The sequence below is a fragment of the Enhydra lutris genome, unplaced genomic scaffold (assembly GCF_002288905.1).
Source record: "Enhydra lutris kenyoni isolate GAN:26980312 unplaced genomic scaffold, ASM228890v2 scaffoldscaffold15, whole genome shotgun sequence".
In the NCBI taxonomy this organism is placed as follows: Eukaryota; Metazoa; Chordata; class Mammalia; order Carnivora; family Mustelidae; genus Enhydra; species Enhydra lutris.
In genome coordinates, this window is record NW_019154099.1 from 8,104,904 (window position 1) to 8,129,792 (window position 24,889).

Consider the following 24,889-nt stretch of genomic DNA (forward strand, 5'->3'; position numbering starts at 1 on the left):
CCTGGGCACCCAGCGGTTTGCTATGGAGAGCATTCAGACGCACACAGACACAAGCGTGAGGGTACCAGCCGGCCACAGAGCAGAGCAAATTACTCAGCATGAGCTTCCAACCCAAGGAATTCAGAGTGACCCCCTCCCTCCCCTGTGCAGTGAAAATTTGGCCCTGTCCCTTGGACCAAAAAGCAACAAGAGTTTAGGAGAAGTAAATGTTAGGGGGAAAGAGTCTATACAGATTTGTCTAAGAGGATCTTCTTTTCTTCTGTGGCTGAGTCTGACCTGCAAGGAGGAATCAGAAGGGGTCAGAAGGAACTTTAAGAAAGAGTTGTCTTGCCATGTATAGATATTGAGGGCCAGGTGGGGAAAACTCAAGACGGAAGGAGATTCTAAGAAAAAAGTATTGGAAAACCCAATGGAGAACACAAACCCTTTTATTTAGTTTTAAAACTTCAACCACAAAGTTGTATGACAGCACCCTGCAGAGACATGACATACATGTTTTAGTTGAAGGAGGTCATTTGACACGTGTCAACTCCATGATGAGACTGCCAGAAAGCCTCACGCATGAGCTGATGTGACACTTTCGGTGCAGACCTGGCCCAAAGCAAGCATTTGAGTGTAGCCACTGTTTTTTAATCATAATGTACCAGGTCAGCCACAAGGGATAGAGCTCAGAATCAAGAAAGGTCAAAAGCACTGCTAATCCCATAGGTCAGATTCTATAAGGCCTATTTCTGGAGTTTCCCCTAGACTGCAGAAAAGGTGGATTTAAGAGGAAGTCACTTGTGGAAGGGTTGAGGGAAGCAGGGTCACTGAGGCCGAGCTGGAGAAGACGCAGGTGCTCCCGGAGTCTTCTCCGTGGAACTGACCAGCAGCACTAGGACAGAGTAGCAGACTTCTGACAATAGCCCAGGAGAGCAGAATCAGGACAATGGGTTTAGTCCAGGATATCAGGTCCTGAGGCAATATAAGAGAGGTAAATCTCTCACTGTGAAACCGTTAGAAAAGGGAATGGACTGTCTTGGGAAGTAGCAAATAATCTGTCATTAGATGTGTCTTAGGGAAGGCAGGATGGGAGATGTGGGGAACTCAAACGCGCAATGGTGAAGCAGGCAGGACCCCTCATCCTAATTTCAGCTCTACTCTTAACCAGCTGTGTCACTTTGGGCAAGTCACTTAACCTCGAGAAGCCTCCATTTTCTCATCACTCAATCAAGAAGGTCAGACTAGGAAATACTCAAAGTCTCTTTCAGCTTTGAAACTTCACAGTCTGTGGTGAGGCCTGGCATCCTTTGCTTCCTTGTCAAAGTGAGCCCCTCCACACCTGCCTGGCGTGTGCCAGCATGGTCTTTATGCCTCAGCTGTGAGGCCCATTGTGTCTGAAGAGTGTGTGTTTCCACAGGCTCAGAAAACAGAGCGGCTTCCTTTGAGTGTGACAGTTCAGGCCTCTGTACTGAGCGCTGGCGTCAAATTCAAATCGCCCAGCCTGCGGTGCGAGGAAATTTCACAGGACCTCTGATGGGCTTTTACTTCCTGCTCACTCCAATTATATTTGGTTTTCAAGTGCATGCTCCACGCACAGGTGGCTGGAAAGATCTGACAGACTTCTTTCCGCAGTCATTGCTCTCTGCAGCAATTTTGGTGAGAAGTGTGGAAATTCTCTTCACTGGGTGCCGTGTCACAGTTTCAAACATGGACACAAATCTCCCCACTCATGTCAACAGCACTTAAAATAGCTGTTGATGGCTGCATTCCTCCGTCCTGCCAGCATTATATCCCCAGTCAAAGGAAACAGAGGGTTTTATTTATGGAATGAGGTCTTTGTTTACAGCGTGAGCACAGCCAGGCTCCAGGAGCTCACCTTGGGTATATATCTTGCATTCAAATAGAAAACATACCTCACCACCTTTGGATCTCTTTGGAAAGATCACAAAAGCATCATCAATGTTAACTTTCCTTGATTCTGCTTGTAGGCATTCCCTTACCTCATAATGTATACTATAATGTTAACTTATAATCTTTAGGGTTGACTTGTTCTTGAAAAATATGTACCCATCTTCAAGATTGGATTTTTTCACAAGGGGAAAACGTAAGAGCGATCCTGCCTCCAGGGAACTGGTTTTTAACATTTCTTCTAAGAGAACATTTAGAAATCTCTTTTGTATTTATGATCCTAATAAGTATATTTTGAGAATAACTTTTTTTTAAGATTTATTTATTTATTTGAGAGAGACGCACAAACGGGAGGGGGCAGAGGGAGAGGGAGAGAGAGAATCTCAAGCAGACTCCATGCTGAGCACAAAGCCGGACAAGGGGTTCAATCCCATGACCCTGAGATCATGATCTGAGCCAAAGCTAAGAGTCAGACGCTTAAGCAATTGTGCCAGCCAAGCACCCCAAGAACATCTTTTCTACATACTCATAGAAGTCATCCTTTATGAGACTCAGGTCAGCTGTCACCCCTTCTAGCATTCCTATCGTGACCCTTTCCCCCTGTAATTAGTTTCTGGAATTGCCTTAACATAGTACCACAAACCCTGCAACAGCTTCAGACAGAAATGTTATCCTCTCAGTTCTGGAGACAAGCAGTCAGAAAGCAAGGTGTTGGCAGGGCCATGTTCCCTCTGGGAAGGAACCAGGGAAGAATCTGTTATATGTCTTTCCCTCCATTTCTGGTTTTTGTTAGCAATTCTTGATATTCTTGGCTTGCAGCTACATAACTGAATCTGCTTCCGTTGTCACGTGGTGGTCTCTCCGCACACCTGTGTCTCTTCCCTGCTTATGAGGACACCAGTCCTATCAGACAGAGCCCACCCTCATCGACTGTAACATTGTCTTCCCTTAGGATACATCTGCAGTCCCCTCTTTCTCAATAAAGTTACATCATAGGTACCGGGGGGTCATGACTTCAGCCTCTCTGTTCAGAGAGATACGACAGAAACCATCACACCTGTATCCCAGACTGCTTTCATGCTCCCCTTCTCTGTGCTTAGCATCTCCCATTTAAATGTCTCACAACAGTTGTCATACTGTATTGTCATTTTCTGCACAGGAGCGTTTTCATCAGACTGTCCCTTCATTGCAGGAGCGACTCATACAACATCTTTACAGGCAAAGTACCTTGCAGAACATCCAATACCTAGTAGGCACTCGAATGTTTGTCAAAAGAAATACTTCGTCGTCGTCATCGTCATCCTTTCTGTGTCTACAATATGAATAACATATTTATATAAGGTTACATAAATATTATTATACATGAAATACATATTCACATTGCACATAAATGCTACCATTTTTTGCGTATTCTCCATGTGCCAAACATTATGTTCAACACTTCAGATTTTTTAAAAATCCCATTTAATCCTCACAAGAATATTACAATTTAAATATGATGATCCACATTTTGCAGATACTATAAATGAGGCTTAGGAAGATTCAAGGTCCTGAGGTCATACAGCCAGTGTGTGGGAGATCCAGGACATGGTCCCAGGTACATTTGATTGCAGATTTGGGCTCCTGACACGTTGATACGCTGCCTTCGCACAGATGGTGCTCTCTGAGGCTCCCATTCTGAGGACGTAGTATGTCTGGGTTCATGCTCACATTTATCTGAAGAAGACACGGAAGTCCAGAGAGGTTGAGGAAACAGTCAGCCTTGGGGTCCCTCAGCTGTTGCCCAGATCCTTTTAGTTCGAGTTCACCTTTTTCAGAATCTGCTTTCCTTTTTTGATTTTCTGATCGTGAAACAATTTTTGAGAATATTAGAGAAAAGGAGGACATGGAATGAGAAAAAAGCATTTGCTTTAATAGTCTGTGAATTTAACCGACATTACAGAAGACTAGGGTTGTCAGTTGCAATGAACAGAATGAGCCCACGTATCACCACGTAGCTTCTCTGTCCAATGATAATGGATCATATTCTGAGGCAGTAAGTCCTCTGGAGAAAGGAGAAGAGCTTCTACATGTTTCTCAGAGCCCCTCCAGCCTGTTGCTCTGCCTTGGCCCCCCCAAGCCTCGCATCTCTTTGGACTCGAGGTCCCACTTGGGCCTCAGGTACAAGGAAGGGGGCCCTGGACTGAGACAGAACCTGGATCAGGGTGGTTCAGGCCCGATGACCTGCCAACAGAGTTCCCTGGTGAAGCTGGCCTCCCTGTGCTTGTGTTTTGTCTGCTGCTAATGATCTCTGCCCAGGATTAGACCTCCTGCTAACCTTTGGCCTGATTACTGCCTCATTTCTCTTAGTATTCTCTTTTAACGTGGTGCCCTGTCTGCTGGGCCACACTTGTTCCTGGAGCTGACAGTGTACCTCTGTCTCCCTAACCTCAGCCCAGCCCAGCATCCATACCCACACTTACCCTAATTAGGCCCAGACTTGACCAAGACAGGCCTCTATTGCCTTTCTTCCAAGTGGGATCAAGTTCTCATTGCCAATAATTAGACTTCAGGGAGGCATTGATGTTGGAAAGGGCAGAAAGGGGGCCAGCTGCTGCTCGGGGCAGTGGACCAATGGAGAAGGATGGGTGGGGTATAGCACAGCAGGCAGGGGCCTCTGCCCGGCAGAGTGCACATCTGACTTTGGCTGGCTGCTGTCCCAGTGGAATAAACCATGAGCTCGAGTGCCAAGATCCCTTCTCCTCTACTCTGACTCCTGCAGCCCCTCAGGACATGGGTCACAGTGTCACTCGCTCACTATGGCTGTAGCATGGACAGCAGGTTGGAGTCCCCCAAGCTTACCAGGCTATCCCCGGCCCATCTCTTCCTGGGCCACTCCGTGAGTCTCGGTTTACTCTTCTCAAGTCTTCTGCTAAGTTTGGTGCCCATCCTTCACGTTCTCCTTAAACCCAGAGATTTCCCCAAGCAAGGACCATGTTGCAGTTCCTGACCCCATATCTCAGCAATTGTACATGCCCAGGAACTGCCACACGAATGACCGAAAGAAGGATACTGCCATGCCTCTTAACACCCTGAACTCAAACCCGAACCTGCCCTCTGCCACCTGCTCGTCTAATTGAAGAAACACTGGACTATGTATGAATCAGGAAGCCGGATTTTTTTTTTTTTCTGGTTTTGTCTTGTCCAGTTGGGAAAAGACAATGAGAAAGACATGCTTTCTGAGTCTTGGCCTTGGCTCCTGTGTGCTCGCTGTCTGCAACACAAGGGGAAATCTGGACAGGGCTCCGGTCTTGGAAATAAATAACCCTTGCTCTTATTTAAGTACAATTTCTGAAAGAAAGTTCTACTCTATACTTAATTGGATTCTTTCTTGCTGCAATTTAAGCCTTCTTCCTCCTTTCCCTGAGTGGAATTGTAACTCATTATCTCTGAAGTTCACAAGGGCAGCTTTTCTAAGCAAGACAAGGAACTGACTCTTGGAGCTTGCATTCTCTCCTCACCTTTGTCCTCCTGTGTCTGTGTCTTTCTCAGACTCCCAAAAAGTGTGCATTTGCTTTAATGAGTTAGTACATAATAGGTTCCTGTGCTATTTGAGAAAACAATTTCCATCTGTTCATATATTGTTAAAAAGTAATGGGTTCTTATTAAAAAAAAAAAAAGTCTAATGCTTTCCTACTTCCTCCTCTCAAATACTGAATCTCAGATCCTTTGAGGTCCAACATAATTTAAGTGTTAATTCCTTTCTAAGCTCTTTTCAAGCTACTGCACTCACCATGCAGATTTCATTAAACCTCAGAGTCTCTTCATATTGATGTTTTTGTAAAAAGCAAAGTAACTCTTGCTCTACATTAAAATATTTCGCTCAAGAGTAGTGTCTTTTGTCCCCATTTCTAAAGACGTGTTTATTTATTTGGCCTTCCGAAAGGAAACAGAAGTCTGTCACTACTAACAGAGGATGCAAGCGCCGGGCTTCTCATCTCATTTGTGGGCAACATCTGGTTATTGTAATTCACAGCATTCGCTGTCCTGAGCGGTTTCAGCCTTAAATCACCCTGTGTTGGCAAACAACAGTGAGGGCCAGGCCAGGAAAGGAACAGACGAATCCTGTGCACGGAATGAGATTAAATAAAGGCATGAGCCTGCCAATATTTCAATTTCTAATATATTCACCTTGAAGCCAATCTGTTGTTTCAGTGATGCTGACACTAAAAGCCCTTCTGTTCTGGAACTTCCCCCTTTAGATCTGGCAGCTGGATCAGAGTAAATTTTTAGTAGTAACATGTATCAGGTGAATCATCAAGTCGGGTCATTCTACATGGAGACGTTAAGGTAGTCAAAAGAGTCTTGTTTACATAAGGAGCCAGAGATGGAGACCGAGACCGAGACCCAGAGCGCCAAGCAGACTCTGCCCATGTGTCCGCTTTGGGATGCTGGGGATTCCATGCAACTACTTTATGCCTCAATTTCTTCATCTGTAAAATGAGAATAAGACCTATGAAACTTTAGGAGCATTTTAAATTCCAAAGGTGAATCTTCTCTGTCACTTCCCAGCTTTTCTATCTTTTCTGTCTCACTTGCTTTGAGCAATATCAGCACAGACTCTGGAACACTAGTGCCCAAAGAGATTATTCAGCCTAACAATCCCATGTTACAGACGAAGAAACTGAGAACCATAATTACAGAGGAAATACCAAGAATGTCAAGGTGGCGCCTTTGAACGAGAATGCTTATTTGGCACTTATATTTATGTGGTTTTTGCTTGTTTGTTTGTTTTTTAACAAAACCAAAATTGGAAAAAAAAAAAAAAAAAACCAACCTCATTTTATTGAAGTCATGCTGGTGCGCTCTCAAGTTAGATAGATTTCCTAAGAAATGGGACGGCAGTCCTCTTGGGGTTAGAGATCAGGAGCACCCTGCTTATTCTGTTCGACCCAGAGGAGGAGCAGAAATATCCAGGGTATAGAGGAAAGCTATCACAAGCCTTCTCCCCAAACGGAAGAGTGTTTGCCGGTGTTTTGTATGCTCTGGAGTGTCTTCATAAACAGAGGGTGTCCCTGTCACTTCATCTGCCTCTGGGTGTCGCCTACCTTTCAGCACAGGTAAGCAGAGTGAGACCACTCCTGGGCTGAGGCAGAGGCTGTCCCTGAGAGCCAAGAGGGTGGAATGGGAATGATCTAGGAAGAGGAAGGAGAAAAGATAGGACAGTAGGAAAAGAAAAGGGAGTTCATTGCCGAGGAGTTGCAGAGGGTCACTGTGGCTTCTGGTGGCATCTGTGCTCCTGTATGTCTCCCTGAGCATCATCACAGCACCCAGTGAGAGTGTCTGCTTTCTCTGAACAGAAGTGCTCTTCAGAGACGGATCCCTTCGCAGTATTCTAACAATCCCTGCTTGTAAATCAATCTGACTTCTTTAGGAAAAGAAAATCCCTGTTTATGACCATTGAAATTACTTGTTTCACTACAATGCTAAAAAAAAAAAAGAAAAAAAAGCTTTGCTTATATTGGAAAACCCATTCTTTTGGCCCCCTTACTTTTTTTATACAGAGTGTAATTTTTTTTTTTTTTTTTAATAACAGGGCATAAAGATTTCAGGAGGGTTGGTCCATTATTTATTTGTTGACTGAATTATAGGAAGAAAGTATGATCATCCGATGGAATGCAGAAGCATATACAGCTAATTCTGTGCCTATGTGTACTTAACCCAGCCATAGTAATAACTCTTTGTTTTATATTTCCGGGGGAAAATAGGTTAGGTTGGACCTGAATGCATCATTATAAAGTATGCACATATAAATTGGACTTTTCTAAATCTAGGTCACTTGGATAAGAAGGTTCTTTTGAGAAAACCAGACTGACAATTAGATTCACAGGGCACTTCAATGTTAAATGGCATTCTTCCCACATTCTGGGTCATAAGGCAGCAAGTATAAACAATACGCCGATGTGAAGACACAGAAAATCACATTCGCAACAATAGCCAAGCTTCGTGGTGCATGGTTTTCCACTTTAATATGCTGTGGTCTGTTCTGCCATGTTAATGTTTTAAGTGACATAATTTCCTTTTCGTGTAGTTTCAAGTTCATCTTTTATTTTCTCTTTATCTTTCTGGAATAGCTCTCTACAAGGCTATATCTTATGCTGGGAGAAATTCCTAACCAAAAAAAAAAAAAAAAAAAAAGAAAGTGTAAAGTCAAATAATCTTTGCAGGAAAACAGCAAAATAACAATGAAAATGGATTTAAGACCCTCCAGCCAAAATGTTATCTTGTGTACTTTACAGACTCAATCTGTGTCCCAGGCTTTGATCCAGGCCTCAACATGATGACTGGGATTACACCCATTAACCCAATGATTCCAGGCCTGGGGCTGGTGCCACCCCCACCACCAACAGAAGTGGCTGTCGTCAAAGAAATAATCCACTGCAAAAGTTGTACTCTTTTCCCTCAAAATCCAAGTAAGTGATACCTGCAACAAATAATCTGCTCCTCCATTTAAGATTTAAGTTTTCCTTTTTTTTTGTAATGTAGCATTGCATGCACTTTCAGATGTGACTCAGAATTCTTCCCCATGGATGCACCAAGTGGGGATCCATTTGACACGAGGCTTTTGTCTCTAGATTCACACAAATGGATGGGGCTGTGTCCATGGGTTCTATCCAGGAGCTGAACTGACACCATGAAGCCAGTGTATGTGATGTGGAGATACAGACCCAGCATTAAGAATCTTTTTGCATGCAACAAAGTCTAGCATTTGCCGCAGAACATGGTGTGAAATATATGAGCGTTTCTATCCATCTTCACAAATGTGGGAGAAAAATTCTGAAATGTGCTTTGCTTGATGGAAAATTGAATTAATTTGGCAGTTAGCAATTTTGGGGGAAGGCCACATCTCAGAGTTTCTGGGCAAATGGCATTTGCTTGAAGGAAACATACATTTGATGAAATAAATGAGTCAGAATTTTTTTTTAATTTAGTCTCAGATACTAAGTTTATGGGCTTAAATAGCTAGAATTTTTTTTTTATTCATATTAATCAGTGTTGTCTTTTCTAAGTGGACTTTTCAGGAGATTGCTTTAGTAATCTACATATAAACTAGGTAAAATGTTGTGACAGTGTATGTTTTATCTTTTCCTACAGCCTCCCCCAAATGTAATCGTTAGCTCATTTAAATGTGAATAAAAAAAAGTGTTGTTTTCAGTCCCAGTGTTCCCCTAGCCCAGCAAGGACTGAGCAGGCTTGCAGGTCCTATTCTCTGTCTTGCAGATCCATTATCCGTTATCCCGCAGCAAGACAAAGCAGATAACAAGCCCAAGTTCCCCATCATGTTGTCATCTCATCATGCTTTGTACCTTGTGAACTATTTCCCCCCCATTTTCTGGGCTTCTGTATTATGAAGTGGAAATTAAATTATGCTAACATTGGCACTATCTCTGTCCTGGGACAAGCTTAGCCACCTCCTGTAGAAAGGACCCCAGAAAGTAAAGTTTGGGAGGAGGAGGGGAGAGGAGGTAAGAATAAGGCAGGCCACTATCAGTGTAAGTCAGAGTAGACATTTATCATGACTCTGGGTTGAGAACATCGCTCTGTGAGTTTCCCTTTTGCCAGGTGAACCAGGAAGCGCACAAAGAAATAAAGGGCACACCCCTCTGTTTCTGTTGTGATTATTAGATCTTCCACCTCCTTCCACAAGAGAACGACCTCCTGGGTGTAAGACCGTGTTTGTCGGAGGATTACCAGAAAACGCTACTGAGGAAATTATTCAAGAAGTCTTTGAGCAGTGTGGTGATATTACAGCCATTCGGAAAAGCAAGAAGAATTTTTGTCACATTCGCTTTGCGGAGGAATTCATGGTTGATAAAGCCATTTACCTTTCCGGTACTTTGCATTACATAAGGGGTTTTTGAGGCATTTTGTTATATTTTGTGATGTTAATATGAGCTTGCTTCCCTTTTGCCTTCACGTGCAATAAAGTCCTCACAGTTTGGGGCTGGAAAAGGAGGACTTCTGCCTTTACCCTGGGCTGCCAGAAGCTCCACGTTAAGACCGAGAGCCCACCTCCCGGCAGGAAGGGTTTCCTACCACCAGTCTTGAGGAATTCCATTGAGTTTCTAATTAATATTCTCAAGTGCTTATTAGATGAAAAGCAATATTATGAATACTGAGGACCATTATTATTACTGGATGTAATTCCTCAGGGGAATAAAGTACTCTCTCGGCATAATTTCAGTTTTTCAGAAGTGGTTCAGTTTCTAGACCCCAGGGTACCACATCAAGATCAGTTTCCTTGCAGAAAGTAGTCCACAGGTCCTAGGGGGAGGCCCCATCCCACTGCCCAATTGCTAGTGCCTTTAGAGTGGTAAAGCCTACCCCCAGGATACCTGCTTCTTTGGTGCCATTTGATAGGGGAGATTTTCACAGATGTTGAAATTAGACCCAGTGCTGCCTGTGGGTGTTGGAGCAAGTGTACAGAGGCTGTCCTCGAGGCCTTTGCCAAATCAAAGAACCACAGATCTGGTATGTGGTTTTTGGGAGATGCTGCTTAGAATCAACTCATTGCCATTCCCTTGAGCTCTCCTTCCGCCTGTTTCAGTCTGTTGCTGGGCACACCACCTCCCTATTCCTGACGGAAAGCTAATGAGGGAAGGTGAGAAAAGAATAGGGGAAAAAAAAACAACAACAACTGAATGCTACCGCCAGGCTTACTTAATTCCTACAGGCAGTTGCTATTGCCTCGCAATTCCCTTGCAAACCCCAGAAGCCTTGGAGTTATTCCAATGCTGCTGCAACTTTCCTGAGCCCAGGTAGTGCTGACTTTAAAACCCTTATTCTGATAAAACCTTACAAAGGTGGGGGGTGGGGGGTGGAATCTGAAAGCATTCTAAAATAGAGGTGGAAGACGAAACATAGAAAAAAATATTTTACAACACACAAATAGCTGTGTGTTTTACCTGTCATGTATCTCGGGCCATTGCATCAGAGTAATCTAGCACACAGCTGGGGACTCTGTCGTGGCCGTGGGTCTCACATGCCTTGGGCAAGATAACCTCTCTCTGGCCTCCATTTTCTCATCTACAAAACTGAGGTAGTACCAGTACCAGTACTAACTCAGAGGATCATGATGAGGAATGAATCCAAATAATGGATAGTAAGTGCTTAGCAGGGCACCTGCAGCAAGAGGAACCATTGAGCAAATGGATGTTTTTAACACACATATCCCGAAGATGGTAAAGAAGGACTGATTCTCATTTCTCACAGACTTGCCCCGGGGAACCTGGGGTAACCACAGCTCTACCAATAAAACTATTACTTTACTCCACCTGATGAAATAAGAGGGGTAGAGTAGATCAGAACTGCTTTTCATCTCCAACAGAACACAACGTTTAGACCCAATCAGAAACCCCATGAGACATCGCCAAAAATGAACAGGCCCAAATTTAGGCACGGGAAAGGTATTCCTATATTTCTTCCTTGATGCTAGGCACTTCCCAGCATGGACCTTGGTCCTGCTTCTGAGCCAGTCATCTGATTGCCCCTTGGTCTGCCTCTTGGCAACAGAAGGAGCCCACAGCAAAGGCCTTACCTCCAGCCTCCCTGCCTGGATGCACAGTGGTCTCCCACCTCTCGGCCTCAGCCACCCTGGGGATGTTGTCCATTAGTCCAGGGAAGATCCGAAAGTCTGATTAACTGGAGGGGCAGGAGGGAAGGAAGGCTGCCCGTCCTGTGCGTGAGCTCCTACAAGCCCAAACCCAGCTGCTAGGCCTAATTTTAAGACCCTGTTCACAGTTGAAGTCCAAGCTAATTTTAGACTCAGCCTCATCAGAATCTCTTTTAAGGCCTTAATGATGATGTTTTGGTGAAAGAAAGGGTACTTTTTGGAACCAGAAATATCAAAAAAGTGGTGCTCTGGACACCCAACTAGTTAGGGTTACAGGCCAGCCTTAGGCGGGGCGGGCCGCTCAGCTGTTGCCGATTTGTCACCGTGGCCTGCTGACGCATTAAGTTCCTATGGCCCAGAACCAAGACACGCTCTGCTTTAGCATGAATTCTGCTCATACGTGATCGGATGTTTGCAGTTTTGGTTGGTATTGTCGTATCTTCCCATTTTTAGAGAACATCATTTAAACCTAGCAATGAGAAGGGCATAACAGGAATCAGATGTGAGATCTGTTTGGTATTTGTAACTTCTCAAAGGTATGAAGCGCCCTACAGAAAAGAAGTCAGCCTCTGCAAGGGTTTTCAGCTGAGTTTCAGCCCAAATGCCAAGATAATCCATTGAAATCTACCACGGAGATCTCGAATGTCAGCGTTAGTGCAGCCTAGCATTTCACAGTGGTATCTCATTTGCAAAGCCCCTACACAGCAAAAGTGCTCATTTTGCTCTCTCCTCTGGCAGCCCCAACAGCTGTGATCCTGCTGGGACTGAATTTATGTTTTTAAAATCTGAGTACCCCAAAGTGAAGAGCAGCCTCAAAGCCAAGTCGTCTTCATCTGAAGTGAGGCTGGCTGTCTGGGTTCAGTTCTGTTTGTGTTGATTTCTCCCATCAGGTTTCTGCACGTCATCTTTATAAGTTGGCTAGCTCTCAGTAAATCCCCCAAAGATTTCCAGGTTCTCCCCTCCCCTTTTTTTATTGGTCCAGCTCTGCGCTCTTGCGCAGGCTCCCGTGGCCTTCAAAGATTGCGCCGACAATTTGTGTGGGGCTGCATCCTAGATGAGGTGCTGCAGGGCTGTAAGGAAGGCAGCTGGTGAGGCCTCTTGATTGAAGGTAAAATATTCTCCTGTGTGCCCCAGAGGACAAATGGAAATAAAACAGCATTGCAAAATTGCCTTGGTAATTGTGGCTTTTGCAGCTGCCGAGAGAGAATGGAGAAGCATTTTCTAGGGGAATGAAGCAATAACCTGGGAGTGAGGTGTTGTGGAATTTACTTTGTAGATCTTTTTAAATACCATAGATATTCTTTATTTACTCCTATTTCGACTTTTTTTGAAAAAGAATTTAAGAACACTTATGCAAGAGAGTTACCGTAAATTGAAAATATAATACCACTGGCCCTAGAAACGCAGATAGGGGAAAAATGCTACATGCCAAATTTGTTTCTGAGCTCCCTGGAAGCCAGAGGGAAGAAGGAGTTATGGTAAGTGCCCTGGTTCTTGAGGTCATCATCTCAGTAACATGGGCTTGAAAGATGGGTGGGTGACCCCCTGAGACACCTCCTAGAACTGTGTTTACCCCCACATCTGTGATAAGCTGAACTTCACAGTACTTCCTTATCACCTGGGAGAAGGGTAATTGCTTCCTACCTCCTATGGAAGGAATGCAGTGCCCTTCCTGCGGGCTAAAAAAAAGGGGGGGGGGGGGCGGAAGTTTCGTCAGGGTGCCGTGAGGGCAGGGCCAAAACGGTGGCGTCGTCGCGGCGGTGACATCATGACGCCACCGGCCTCTTCATTGCTTTCAGGTTACCGGATGCGATTAGGGTCCAGCACGGACAAAAAGGACTCGGGCCGCCTGCATGTGGACTTCGCCCAGGCCAGGGACGACTTCTACGAGTGGGAATGCAAGCAGCGGATGCGCGCGCGCGAGGAGCGGCACCGGCGCAAGCTGGAGGAGGACCGGCTGCGGCCGCCCTCGCCGCCCGCCATCATGCACTACTCAGAGCACGAGGCCGCGCTGCTGGCCGACAAGCTGAAAGGTAGGGGCCGCCCTCGCATCTCCGGCCCGGCGGGAGGCATGGCCCGCTCGCAGGGCAACACCGCCATCCCCCAGGGCCCCAGCGCCCCCGACATCTCGGTCTCCGCGTGCTGGGTGCATGCAGGCGACGGCACCCGGAAGCAGGGGACACTTGGGCTTCCTCCTGCTGTTGGGACGCAGCCCGGCTCCTGCTCACCGGTGTTCGTGCACGAGTGTGTACGGTCGCGCAACGCGGTCCGTGGAAGAGGGGCAGAAGGGTCATGTGCTATCGCCCCAGAGCGGGCTCCTGTCTTCCCACCCGTGCGGACCGAGCGAGGCTAGTGTCTCCTGCAGGCAGGCGGGTCCTGGGGGAGGCTCCCGCTCCTGGTGGGGCTCCGGGTTCTGGAGCTTCCACCTACCTGTGCTCTTCTCAGAGCCTCCTTTCATGTGGGAAAGGGCGCTGGGGTCTGTGGAGGGTAGAAGCAAAACGTGGAACAGGATCTCTGCCTTCAGAAATGGAGTTGAAGGGACACTGCTGACACTACAGAATAATCGGGAATTAAAAGGAGTACATTTCATTTCTTTAGAGTTTGCTCGTTTCACATGTTTGATGCTATGGGGGATAAAGCCACATGGAGGCTTTAGTACCTGCCCCAGTGAATGGCGGATGATAGGGAAGGGGCCAGACTATAACTCGGGAGCACGCGTATGTGTGAATTCTCTTCCATTATTGATCAGAGTCCTGTAATCTGAGCAGCATCTGCATTTACAGGCAAATGATGGTCAGACCTTCCTCCGACCATTGAGTGTGTTGGGCTCTAACGTGAGAACGCAGGTTCGGGTAGCTGACCACACCCAGGTGTCTCAAGTAAATGATTAACTCTAGGACAAAGCCAGTGGCTGATTGAACCAACATTGTAGCAGCGTGTTTTGGGAACACGGTGGGCAAGTGTTGCTGAAGGTATCCAGAAAATCTTCCAGGAGAACCATGCAGGATAAACAGGTTTTTCTTTCCCAGGAGAAGAAGGGCCTTAAAGACATTCCAGTCAGAGGCAGGAGCTCTGGGATAAAAGACACAAGGATGCAGAGAAGAAGGTGGCACCGGAGGAGAAAGGCAAGGGGGCCTGCTCCAGCACCCAGGAGAGCGGCTTGGAAGTTTATAGAGCAGGGTGCAGCTGGAAGTGTGGCAGGGCCCTGAAAACTGCTGCTGGATTGGGGTTTTACTCCATAAGCAGTAGAGAAGCCATTAATGTTTTCTTATGAGGAGAGAGATGTGATTGATCCTTGGAGTGTCTTAGAGCATAGTTAGCACACTGCTGGCAGCATGTAAAGTGGATTGGATGTTTTCACTAAGTGAGATGTGTGAAAGCTGCCCAAAACCTATTTTAGGAGGATAGGAGGTTGACATTCTGTTTCTTTAAAAGAGTTAAAAAGGATGTCTGCTTCTAGCCCTCATGCTCTGTTCAGGCCTTCGGAGCCCCTAATCAGCTGCCGTTTTGGCTGAAAGCCCCCCACTGTAACTACCCAGGGCTTTTTTGCCACCAGCCCGTGTTGCTCTGCTCTGGGAGGCCCCGTCTGACAGACATAAATACACAGGCCACGGGTGTTCCTTTAACAAAAAAACATACCAAATGCAAACACAGTCATCATCTCCCTTTTCCATTCAGGCTACAGATCAGAAGGAGCGCTCAGAATGAGAGAGCACAACACCCTCAACCAGGAATATTGATTTTGGAACAAGTAGTTTTTTACTATTCTGCACATTGTGCATTATCAGCTTATGGGCTACACCTAGACATGACAAAAACTAGTGCCTTCATTCTGTGACCTCTTGGAGGAATTTTACAAAAATCTGGCCACCTTCTCTGCTTTTTAAGGAACCAGCACAGAAATGTCTATGCACGTGAGAGGAATGAGGCAGTACCTTTGCCGTGAGAGGATCACAGATTGGGATGTCAACTGGGTGAAGTAATTTGCAAGCTTTGCCATTTCAAAAATATATATTTATATAGATGAGTATAATTTGCAGAATTTAGGAGCTGCACCTTCTCCAAGTAGTTTGTGATCCCTTGAGAGAACAGATTGGAAAATTTAATAGATGACAGTTGCAGTAGAATGATCTAGCTGGGGATACATCTCAGGCAACCAGTCAGGTAATATCAAGCTTGACAATTTCAACCCAAGCACAGAGTTTGGAATATAAACAGCATTTAATTGCTTAGGAAATTGGCTGCCTCAGAGAGGAAATCCACTCCATGCTCCTTATATAACGCCGCAAAGCCAGATTGGGGGGGCAGGGAAACTGCTTCCCTGAAGATGATTTCATTGATGTGGGGATTTAAAAAAAAAAAAAAAATGCAGTCAAAACCCAAGGTAAAGAAGCCTTAGTAAAAAAGAAGATGGAAATATGATCTGAAAATACCTAATTGGATTTGATTTTTTTTTCCTCCCCTGGGAAATCATGCTATCTTAGGTTTATTACAAACATTTTTCCCCATTTTACATTGTACTTGTTTATTCTTGGAGTTTTCTTTTTGAAAATCAGTTCTATTTAGCAAAATCTATATAAGCCAACTCTTTTTTTTTTTCTAAGATTTTATTTATTTATTTGACAGAGAGAGATCACAAGTAGGCAGAGAGGCAGGCTGAGAGAGAGGGGGAAGCAGGCTCTCCGCTGAACAGAGAGCCCGATGTGGGGCTTGATCCCAGGACGCTGAGATCATGACCTGAGCCGAAGGCAGAGGCTTAACCCACTGAACCACTCAGGCACCCCAAGCCAACTCTTTATTATGACCCACAAGGCCCTCTACATCCTGCCCAGTTGTTAAAACTGTGTGCATAGTAAATGCTGAGATCCTTCTTCCCTCCCTCCCTCAGTGATTTGGAGCTTTGAGCTATGTTACATTTGTGGCCACTGGTGCCACCAGGCATGGTTGGAAGTACAGGGGGAGTGATGCTCACCACCAGCATTGCACAAATATTTGTGGAGCTCTTTACCGTATAGCTGGGACTGTGCTAATAAGCACTGCGTGGGGAGACAACGGCGTGCAGGCCCCCACCTCACAGAGTTTAGGCTTCTGAGGTGGTAGAGCCAGTTACAAAGCACCGGGACGGGGCACCTGGGTGGCTCAGTGGGTTAAGGCCTCTGCCTTTGGCTCAGGTCATGATCCCAGGGTCCTGGGATTGAGCCCCACATCGGACTTTCTGCTCAGCAGGGAGCCTGCTTCCCCCTCTCTCTCTGCCTGCCTCTCTGCCTACTTGTGATCTCTGTCAAATAAATAAATAAAAACTTTAAAAATAAAAATAGAAAAAAAGCACCGGGACTTGCTGATACTGTGTGTGAGAAGTGCAGTGGGAGCTCCCAGGAGTGACCCAGAACCCAGCTGGACAGGGTGCGAGGGCGGATCTTCTGAGACCAGCTCACCCCAGATCCAGTGGCCACTGGGCCTTCTTGAAGGCAGAGGAGAAGTCAAGTTGTAATTGTATAGAGTCTAAGGCAGTGTCTGTTACATTGATACAAATTCTAAAAAGAAATGTAGCAGGCACCCTGCTGATTAAATAGACATTGTTCTGAGACAATTCAACTTAATGAAGACTGATTGGGAAGTAACTGCTCACAGACCCAAACTTTATAGCATGGCTTTGAGAAAGTGAGAAGGAGCTCAATAACACCATAATTACACTTTATTGGAAACAGTAGCACCAGGCAGATGAGATAATGAATTTCAGTGTGTCTAACACAGACCATCCACCCCTGGAGGAACCCTGTGTTTGGACTGTGGAAGGAAGAGATTGATTAGATGGTGAGAAAGATTTTATCCTAATTCACTGGAGATTTCTCCTGGCAAGAGCATTTAAAAGTTTTTGTGTACTTTTTTCCCCCTTTGGAAAGCTTCACATAATCTTTCATTATATGGTGAAATGAAGAGTTTCTCTGTGCATCAGGTGAAGTTTTGACAAAGCTTTGAAGCAGTGCCCTTGGGGTCCCCCTGGTGTGTCATCATGAATTCAGCTCTCCCGGGATCAGCAATCATAATTTCCGGAGGGCTAGACTCTGATTTGCATACAGAATGGCCCCTGTCAGCCTGCCAGAGGGAGGAGGGGTGGCAGTGGTGCTGGCGTTTTGCTGAGACGGTTGTCAATATTTATGGCTCCCAGAAAGTAAAAATCAATAATGCTGTAAGCCAAGTGGAAGTTCCATTAGCTAAAAGCCAGGCTTCCTTCTTAGGGCAAGGGAAATGAGAAGCACAGGAGCCTGTTTGAGAATCACTTCCTTAGGCGTTATTGACCTTCACAGAGGCAAGATAGGCCACTGCATCTAGAAACATCTTGCTTAACCCAAAAGCTGGAATGCATTTTCGTATTGCCACCACTCGTAATTGTTTTCATTTTTACAGGTACTACGAGAGTTAGGGGAGATTGTGTGTGTGTGTTGCGGGGGAGAAGGGTGCATTAACCATTTGCATCACCTTTCCTGCCACCTGTGATTTGGAGGATTGATAAGGTTATACCCCTCTTAATAGTGCATTGAGCAGCCAAAAAATGGAGACTTGTTTAGGGATGTCCAATGTTGAGGGACACATGTTGAAATTTTAGGGATGTTGTAGTATTAATGCTTGGCCATCCTGGAAGCCCCATTCTGCTTGGGTCAGTATACGACTCTACACTGTAAGCTGTTTCCAGCTATCACAGAAGCCAGAAATCAGTGATAGCTAGATCAACACACCATTCCTGTGGTTCACTGTGTGTGTGTGTGTATCCCCTTTTTTTTTTTTTTTTTTTGGAAAAAAAAATGTAGAACATCTTCCTTTTATCTCATTCTCAGGCCATTTTATTCAAACATTAATCTCCTCTCCTGTTATTTCTTTATAGACCCAGCCATAAATAAGGGTATTACATCTCACCTAAGTTTTCATAGTCATCGTTCACGGCCTGGCTCTCATCCCACCTATTGTTCTGAAAATCAAGGCCAGATCTCCCTCCATAACAAAGGGGGAGAAAAAACTGCTTACTAGTTTGAGTCCTTTTCCCCTTTATTATCTATTCATCAGTTTGACTGAAGTTCACCCTGTGTCCACCTGCTGGGTCCTGGGCTCTGTGTCATGGCCCTGAGGTTTCAGATCTGATTGTAGCACGGGCCTGGCCTTTGAGGAGTTTACAGTTCAAGGGTGGCTAAAGGATATTGTGGCTGTGGAACCATGACTTACGAATATGAATTGAACAGTGCCAGTGATTTTCTTTAACTCATTTAGACGTTAAAAACTGGTTCAAAAGAGAATTTGCTCTACAATGATTCATATTTTCCACTGAACAAAAATTCATCTCCATTGTTAGGGAGAATTATTTGTGTTGTTATCAGCCCTCCACAATTTATGTCCTGTCCCTAAAGAGTAATAAGATAGCCTGGTCAAAAACAATGAAAGATTCACTCCCTCATCGAATCAGATAATTCTGGGGGTGGGTGGGAGCAATGGAGAGGGTCCTCTAGACCATGGCCAGCATTTCACTGAAAGGATCTGCAGTGGTCTCTATGCCCATTTGCAAGTCGTGGACAATTTTTTTTTCCACATTTTTTTTTCCCTGGGATGGGGATGCCAGGTGCTAAAGCAGCTCTTCCTTAAATGCCGGTGGGGGAGATTAGGGACAGGGATTCACGAAGCTCCTAAGGATCACATCACATCCTTTCAGTATTCTCCACTACCTCAGCTGATACTTTCCATTTCAGGGTTTTGTTATCTTTTAACTTAGATGAGCTCCCAGCCAATTTCCCGGGTTTTCATTGACTGATTTCTTCCAGTGCTTCCAAATCTTTAATGTGCGTATGAATCACTTGAGTAGGGTGCAGATTCTGAGTCAGGAAGCCTGAGTAAGAGTGAGTCTGCATTTTCAAAGAGCTCCCAAAGTGAGGCTCAAGCTTAAAGTCTTTGAATAGCAAAGATTTATCCCATGTGCAATTTCTTAAATTCCTACTATGTGCCAGGTGCTCAAGAAATATGGAAGAGAGGGAAAGAGAGGGAAGGAGGTTGATAAAGTCTGAGGTAAACAGAAATGAAATGAGATGGGTATGGCTTTAGGTCGAGACATTGAGGGATGATAGTCATCATAATATTGTTTATTACTCACAAAACTAAAGTTGGTCATTATTTCCCCAGAACTGAAAATGTCTTCAAAAAGATTTTTGACTCCTATGACGAGCTGGTTAGTTAGTTAGTGCCTTACTGCAGAAAGTTCTTCTTCTCTGTGATTATCGGACACCATTCTTAACTTTCGTTGCCAGTGGTAATGACCTCAGAGGACTGAAGGGTAAAGGGCCAGCTAGCCTAACTGCCAGGAGGACATTTATCTCTGAGAGTCCCTGTGAAAATATTCTTTAACACAAAATTGAAATGTTTATTCCCAACTGATGTTTCCCAACTTCTGACCACTGAATTTGTGGCTCTCTAGCTCTAATCACGGCAAGTCTATTAGAAATAGTGTAGCCAAATGTAGGTAAACTGCAAAGAGAAAAGCTCAGAACGACCAGGAGATTGAAATGTGTTTTGGAAGCTTTATTCTCATGTCAGCCCTTCAAAACTGGAGACCCATCCATAAACCAGCAATTACTATACAGAGTGACTGATGTTTTAGTAGCGGGATATTTAGGGAATTGTGGAAACATAGCAAATGGACACATAATTCATGCTGGGGTTCCAGAAAAGCTGCCTTCATGAAAGGCACTGAAGCTGAATCTTGAGGGAACCAGAACAGGTGGACCAGAAACGAGAAGGTTCCTAGGATGAGTGCACAGACAGGCAAAGGCTGGGGGTGGGGGTGGCCATGGTTTTTAACAAAGGGGAGAACAGTAAGGGAATGGGGGATGGATTGAAGAGGAAAATGCAAATCAAGAAAAGTCATGGGGCAAATATGTGCAGTAACCTGGGTGTGATGTCTCGAAGACCCTGATTAGAAAACACCGCACAATTTTTAATGAGCAAATGGTCCGTATTCAGTCCTTACTGCGCCAATCTTCCCAATTCTTGCTGTGGAAAAAGCACGTCTGCACATTCTAGTTTCTAAACTGCACCCGTGTTCAGAGTTATGCCTAAGCGTGTTCACAGAAAGTATTTGGAATTCTTCATAACTGCATCTTTGATGTGATTTTTATGAGCACTGTTAATTTCTTTTCACATGAATAGCTTTAATAATGCTGCAATCTAAGTCCTGTTTAAATTAGTTTATATTGTTTTCTGTTTTCTCAGTGATCTTGCCATTGAATACAAAATTGAATTTACAGTTGGATATTGAAAATGACCGCTCCCCTTACACTCCTGTAACCATTCAGAGTGAGTTGCTGGGTTAGTCTTAATTAATATAAAGTCCCTTCTTAACACAGCAACAGATATTGCCCAAACTTAACCAAATGCGCCTTAACTAATGTCTTCACATTTAATTTACATGTCAGTACATCAATTTCACATTGGCCTGGCAGTTTTAGGGAGTTCAGAAATGAGGATGAAATCGGGAGTTTTCACCAGAAGTGTACACTTCTTTTAAGCTAATCGAGTTCTGCCTACAATTACTCGTGTTACATATTTTTTTTAAACACTTGTTAAAATATGAGCAAGTCTCTTGCTTCCTTATTTTATAAATTGTATATTTTCAATTGCTTAATCCTAAAACTGCTGTTTCTCTTTCTGAAAACTATCAATTAACTGTGATCTGCTGGTGAACTTATGCACTCCATCTAGCAGCAAGGAACAGTAAAATTTGCTTTTCAGATCATTTGAGCAAACATATATTTTTAAAATTGAAGTGTCTTCTCCCTGACAGTAAATTAGTGTATTTATGAACTCAGTGACCACAGGCAAGAGAAGGAAAAACAACCAGTAACAGGAGGGAAAAGTAGAACAACATTGTTCTCTCTCCTAGTTAGCTCCCCAACAAAATCATGGAGGGTTTCTTTTGCTCTGTGTTATGCAGAGATGAAAGTCCCAGCTAAGGGGAAAAATGGTACATGAAGTTGGTGTTTTCTTTTTTGTTGTTATTTTTTAAGAGGGGGAAAAATATTTCTTATAAGCGTTAGGTTTATTCGTGCTGTCTTTTGGGAGGTCCATTCTCTTAACATATATTGGCAGGAAGAGAGGTAGAGAGTGTGTGCAGGAGGCAAAATTTATTCTGACTGTAACGGTCACAGTGGGCCTCTCACAAACATAATGCTAAATTATGGGCCTCTCCATGGGCTGAACGTAATGTTAAGTTGTATGATGGATTTTATCTTACACAAGCCGTTCTGGTCCATGAAATGAGATAAGAAACCACTGCAGCTGGAGTTCACAGAGGGTTGAGCTCAGACTGAAATTCCAGAGTTAACAGAATTGGATGAGCCCGTCGTGAGACAGCACGCATGTGTTCTGCGCCTGTATGTTGAGATTTTCAAGGAAAGGTGTCTTTGTGGGGTGCCCCGTGGGCGTTCCCAGGGCCTTTTGTCTCCTCTGGTGAAGGTGTGAGGGTGGAGGGGACAGGTTTGCGATGAAAAAAGGCTTTGATCCCCAACCCTAGACTGCCCCTGCTGCGGTGGGAGAGGGCCTGGGTGGGTGCTGATCAGTATCATGTGTTCGATGGATACTTCCACCGTGGAGAAAGCAGAGCACATCCCACACACGGGGTCAGGCTGATCCTGCCTTCGTTCAGCACTCGTACTTCTGCGCAGGCAACAGCCACCACCTTCTGGGAGGGGGCTTCTAGCAGGAAAAGTACTAAAGGTATTTCTGTAATGCGCTATGAAATTCACAGAGAGCCCCAAGAAGGAAGGTTTTGTGTGATGTGTAACATACCAACAACAGTGGTTGATTAAAAACATGTGGTGTGTTAGATAAAACAAAACTCCTCTACCAAGTATGAATCACACTGTCCAGTCATCTGGGGTGTGTGTGTGTGTGTAAATAATATATAATAAACAAAAATAGATAATAATATAGAAAATATTTCCAAACACAAAGATACACAGTTTTTCTGATGTTCCTCCAGTGGAGGGATCATAATAAGCACTCAGTATCTATCAGATAAATAAGTAAGAATCTGAATCTTCCAGTTTAATTTTGCGCCTGATTTTTAGAATTCAGAGCCTATCTAGTTTTCTTGAGAAATGTAGGGTATTCTTCTCAAGCCACATTTTCTAAGGGTAGAAAAATATAAGTGGAAGACTTCTCCCCTCAAATTTGCCTGGGAAGTATGCAGGAGGCCTTCAGCAGTAGGATTGATTAAATGTTGTGATAATTGACATATAACTTCCAGTTCTAATTAACTTAATTACCTTCAAACTTGCTTTTCTTTCCCCCCCTACTTCTAAGCCATATAACAGGTCTTTTCCAGTAACAATTCCTAAACAGGCAAGTTTGTTTTCTTTCAAATAAACTTTATCATTTATTTACAGGTGGAACCTCATTCCCCACTCCCCCCACTCCCAAATCCCCATACATACCTCAAACCAAGTTAAAATGCATTCCAATATGCTTCCAGATTGCTTCGGGAGAAAACACTGACCACCCAGATAACAAGTACTCTTTTGCTGAAAACAAGGAAATATTCTGTTTTTCAGCCTAATTAAATATGTTGTATTAAACCTAAGATGAAATTAGTTTTGAACTGTAGTATAAAAAGAACTGACTAATTCCTACTAAAACCTTGGGAACAATATCATCCGTTACATCCAGTTTTAAAATAGTTAACTCTGTCATCCATATTTAGACACTAATTCTGCTGATTCTAAGCCAGAAAAGTAGTATCGTTGTATAATATATCTGATGAAAGAATGAAGTGGATACCAGATAGGTTAATGACAGTTTTTCCAGCCAGTCTTAAGAAAGAGAAATCAGGGTTTGGAGTACTGTGTTACCAAGAATGCCCAGAACAGACCTCAAACTCAATTTGCTGGTTTCATAGATGAGAGAGTGAACCACTATTTGTTTCCTGGATGGCTCTATGGGACCATGGAGTTAGAGGTGGAAGGGGAAGCCAAGGGATGCTATTAGAGCACTTCTTCTCAGGAGAGATAATTTGTAAAGTTCGGGAAATGCATTCATTAAGATGATCCCTGTTAGGTCTTTTGAGAAGAGCCTAAAGTCAAGTCCATTTTCTTGCCTTGGTATGATTTGTACTTGGTGGTTTTCCATTTCCAGATGATAGCAAGTTTTCAGAGGCTATCACAGTGCTCCTTTCCTGGATTGAACGTGGGGAGGTGAATCGGCGTTCCGCAAACCAGTTCTATTCCATGGTGCAGTCAGCCAATAGCCACGTCCGCCGGCTGATGAATGAAAAAGCCACCCATGAACAGGAGATGGAAGAGGCCAAGGAGAATTTTAAAAACGCCTTAACCGGAATCCTCACCCAATGTAAGTAAAATTTTGGGGGCCATTTGTTTTCGTTGTGATTTTGCCTTTTCTTTTGCATTCCTTTAATTTTGGTTTTCATTTTGGGGGTAAGTAGTTCAATAATTTCCCATTTTACTCCATACGGAATGGCAAACCTCATAACCTATTTCATGTTCTGTGGCAACTTGGCGGAACACGGACCCTGCCCTGAGAGCTTACTTCTCAAGGTGAGCAACGTTTCTGTAGCTTTTCCTCAGAACACCAAACCCGGCCCCTGGGGCAGGGCAGCCAGAAGCTTCTGTGCCAGCTGTGGACCCACCTCAGGTCACACCGCACCTGCGGTGCAGCCACCCTTTACCTGCGGGCTGGCCCCACATGCAGGACGTGACCTGCATGGCCTCCTAGTGCCGACACTAGGAAGCAGACCCCAAGTACACTGTCCTTGAGCTCTGTTTAGGATGAAGGCACCATCAGAAAAACTCCTCCTCAGGATCCTTTATTTGAGGTGAGCTTTGGCTGTCAACGTGCGCAACTCAGGAGTCGAGATTTTTCTACAGTCTAATTTTTTTGTCCTTTCTTCGTCTGGAAAGCAAATTGCCTTAACTGCTTAATGCTGGCGATTTTTCATGTCCAGACCTTAAATTGATGAAGGGGTATAAATGGGCTTTCTCATAGAACAATAGTCAGGGTAATTACCCAGGGCTCTATTCGAAAAAAGGGCGTATATTTTTTTTCTGGGCAGTCTGTCTGTGTCTGTAGTTAGCGTCACAGCAGCATCATGCATTACGGTTGCTGATGTTCCCGTGGTTGGTTAAAGCCATCGAATGACACTGTAACAATGCCCGCTCCATTCGGTACCGGGTGCAGGGTGCCATGTGGGACGGTGACATATGCAATTTACATATTCATTCCGTGAATGAGGAATTTTTTCAATGATACAATGTGCCAAAACGTCGATCTCTTTCATCAGTGTAAACCCAAGGGATG

At 44.4% G+C, this 24,889-nt stretch overlaps 1 protein-coding gene across 1 annotated transcript in view; it reads left to right on the top strand.

Moving 5' to 3' along the window:
• The window catches only part of LOC111147038 (ecto-NOX disulfide-thiol exchanger 1), a 247,468-nt gene that overhangs the window by 40,029 nt on the left and 182,550 nt on the right, over positions 1-24,889 (top strand). The window contains exons 3-6 of the mRNA XM_022502889.1: positions 8,169-8,342; positions 9,556-9,762; positions 13,342-13,575; positions 23,711-23,923. Coding sequence (XP_022358597.1) covers positions 8,169-8,342; positions 9,556-9,762; positions 13,342-13,575; positions 23,711-23,923 — 828 coding nt within the window. The remainder of the gene's footprint in view (positions 1-8,168; positions 8,343-9,555; positions 9,763-13,341; positions 13,576-23,710; positions 23,924-24,889) is intronic.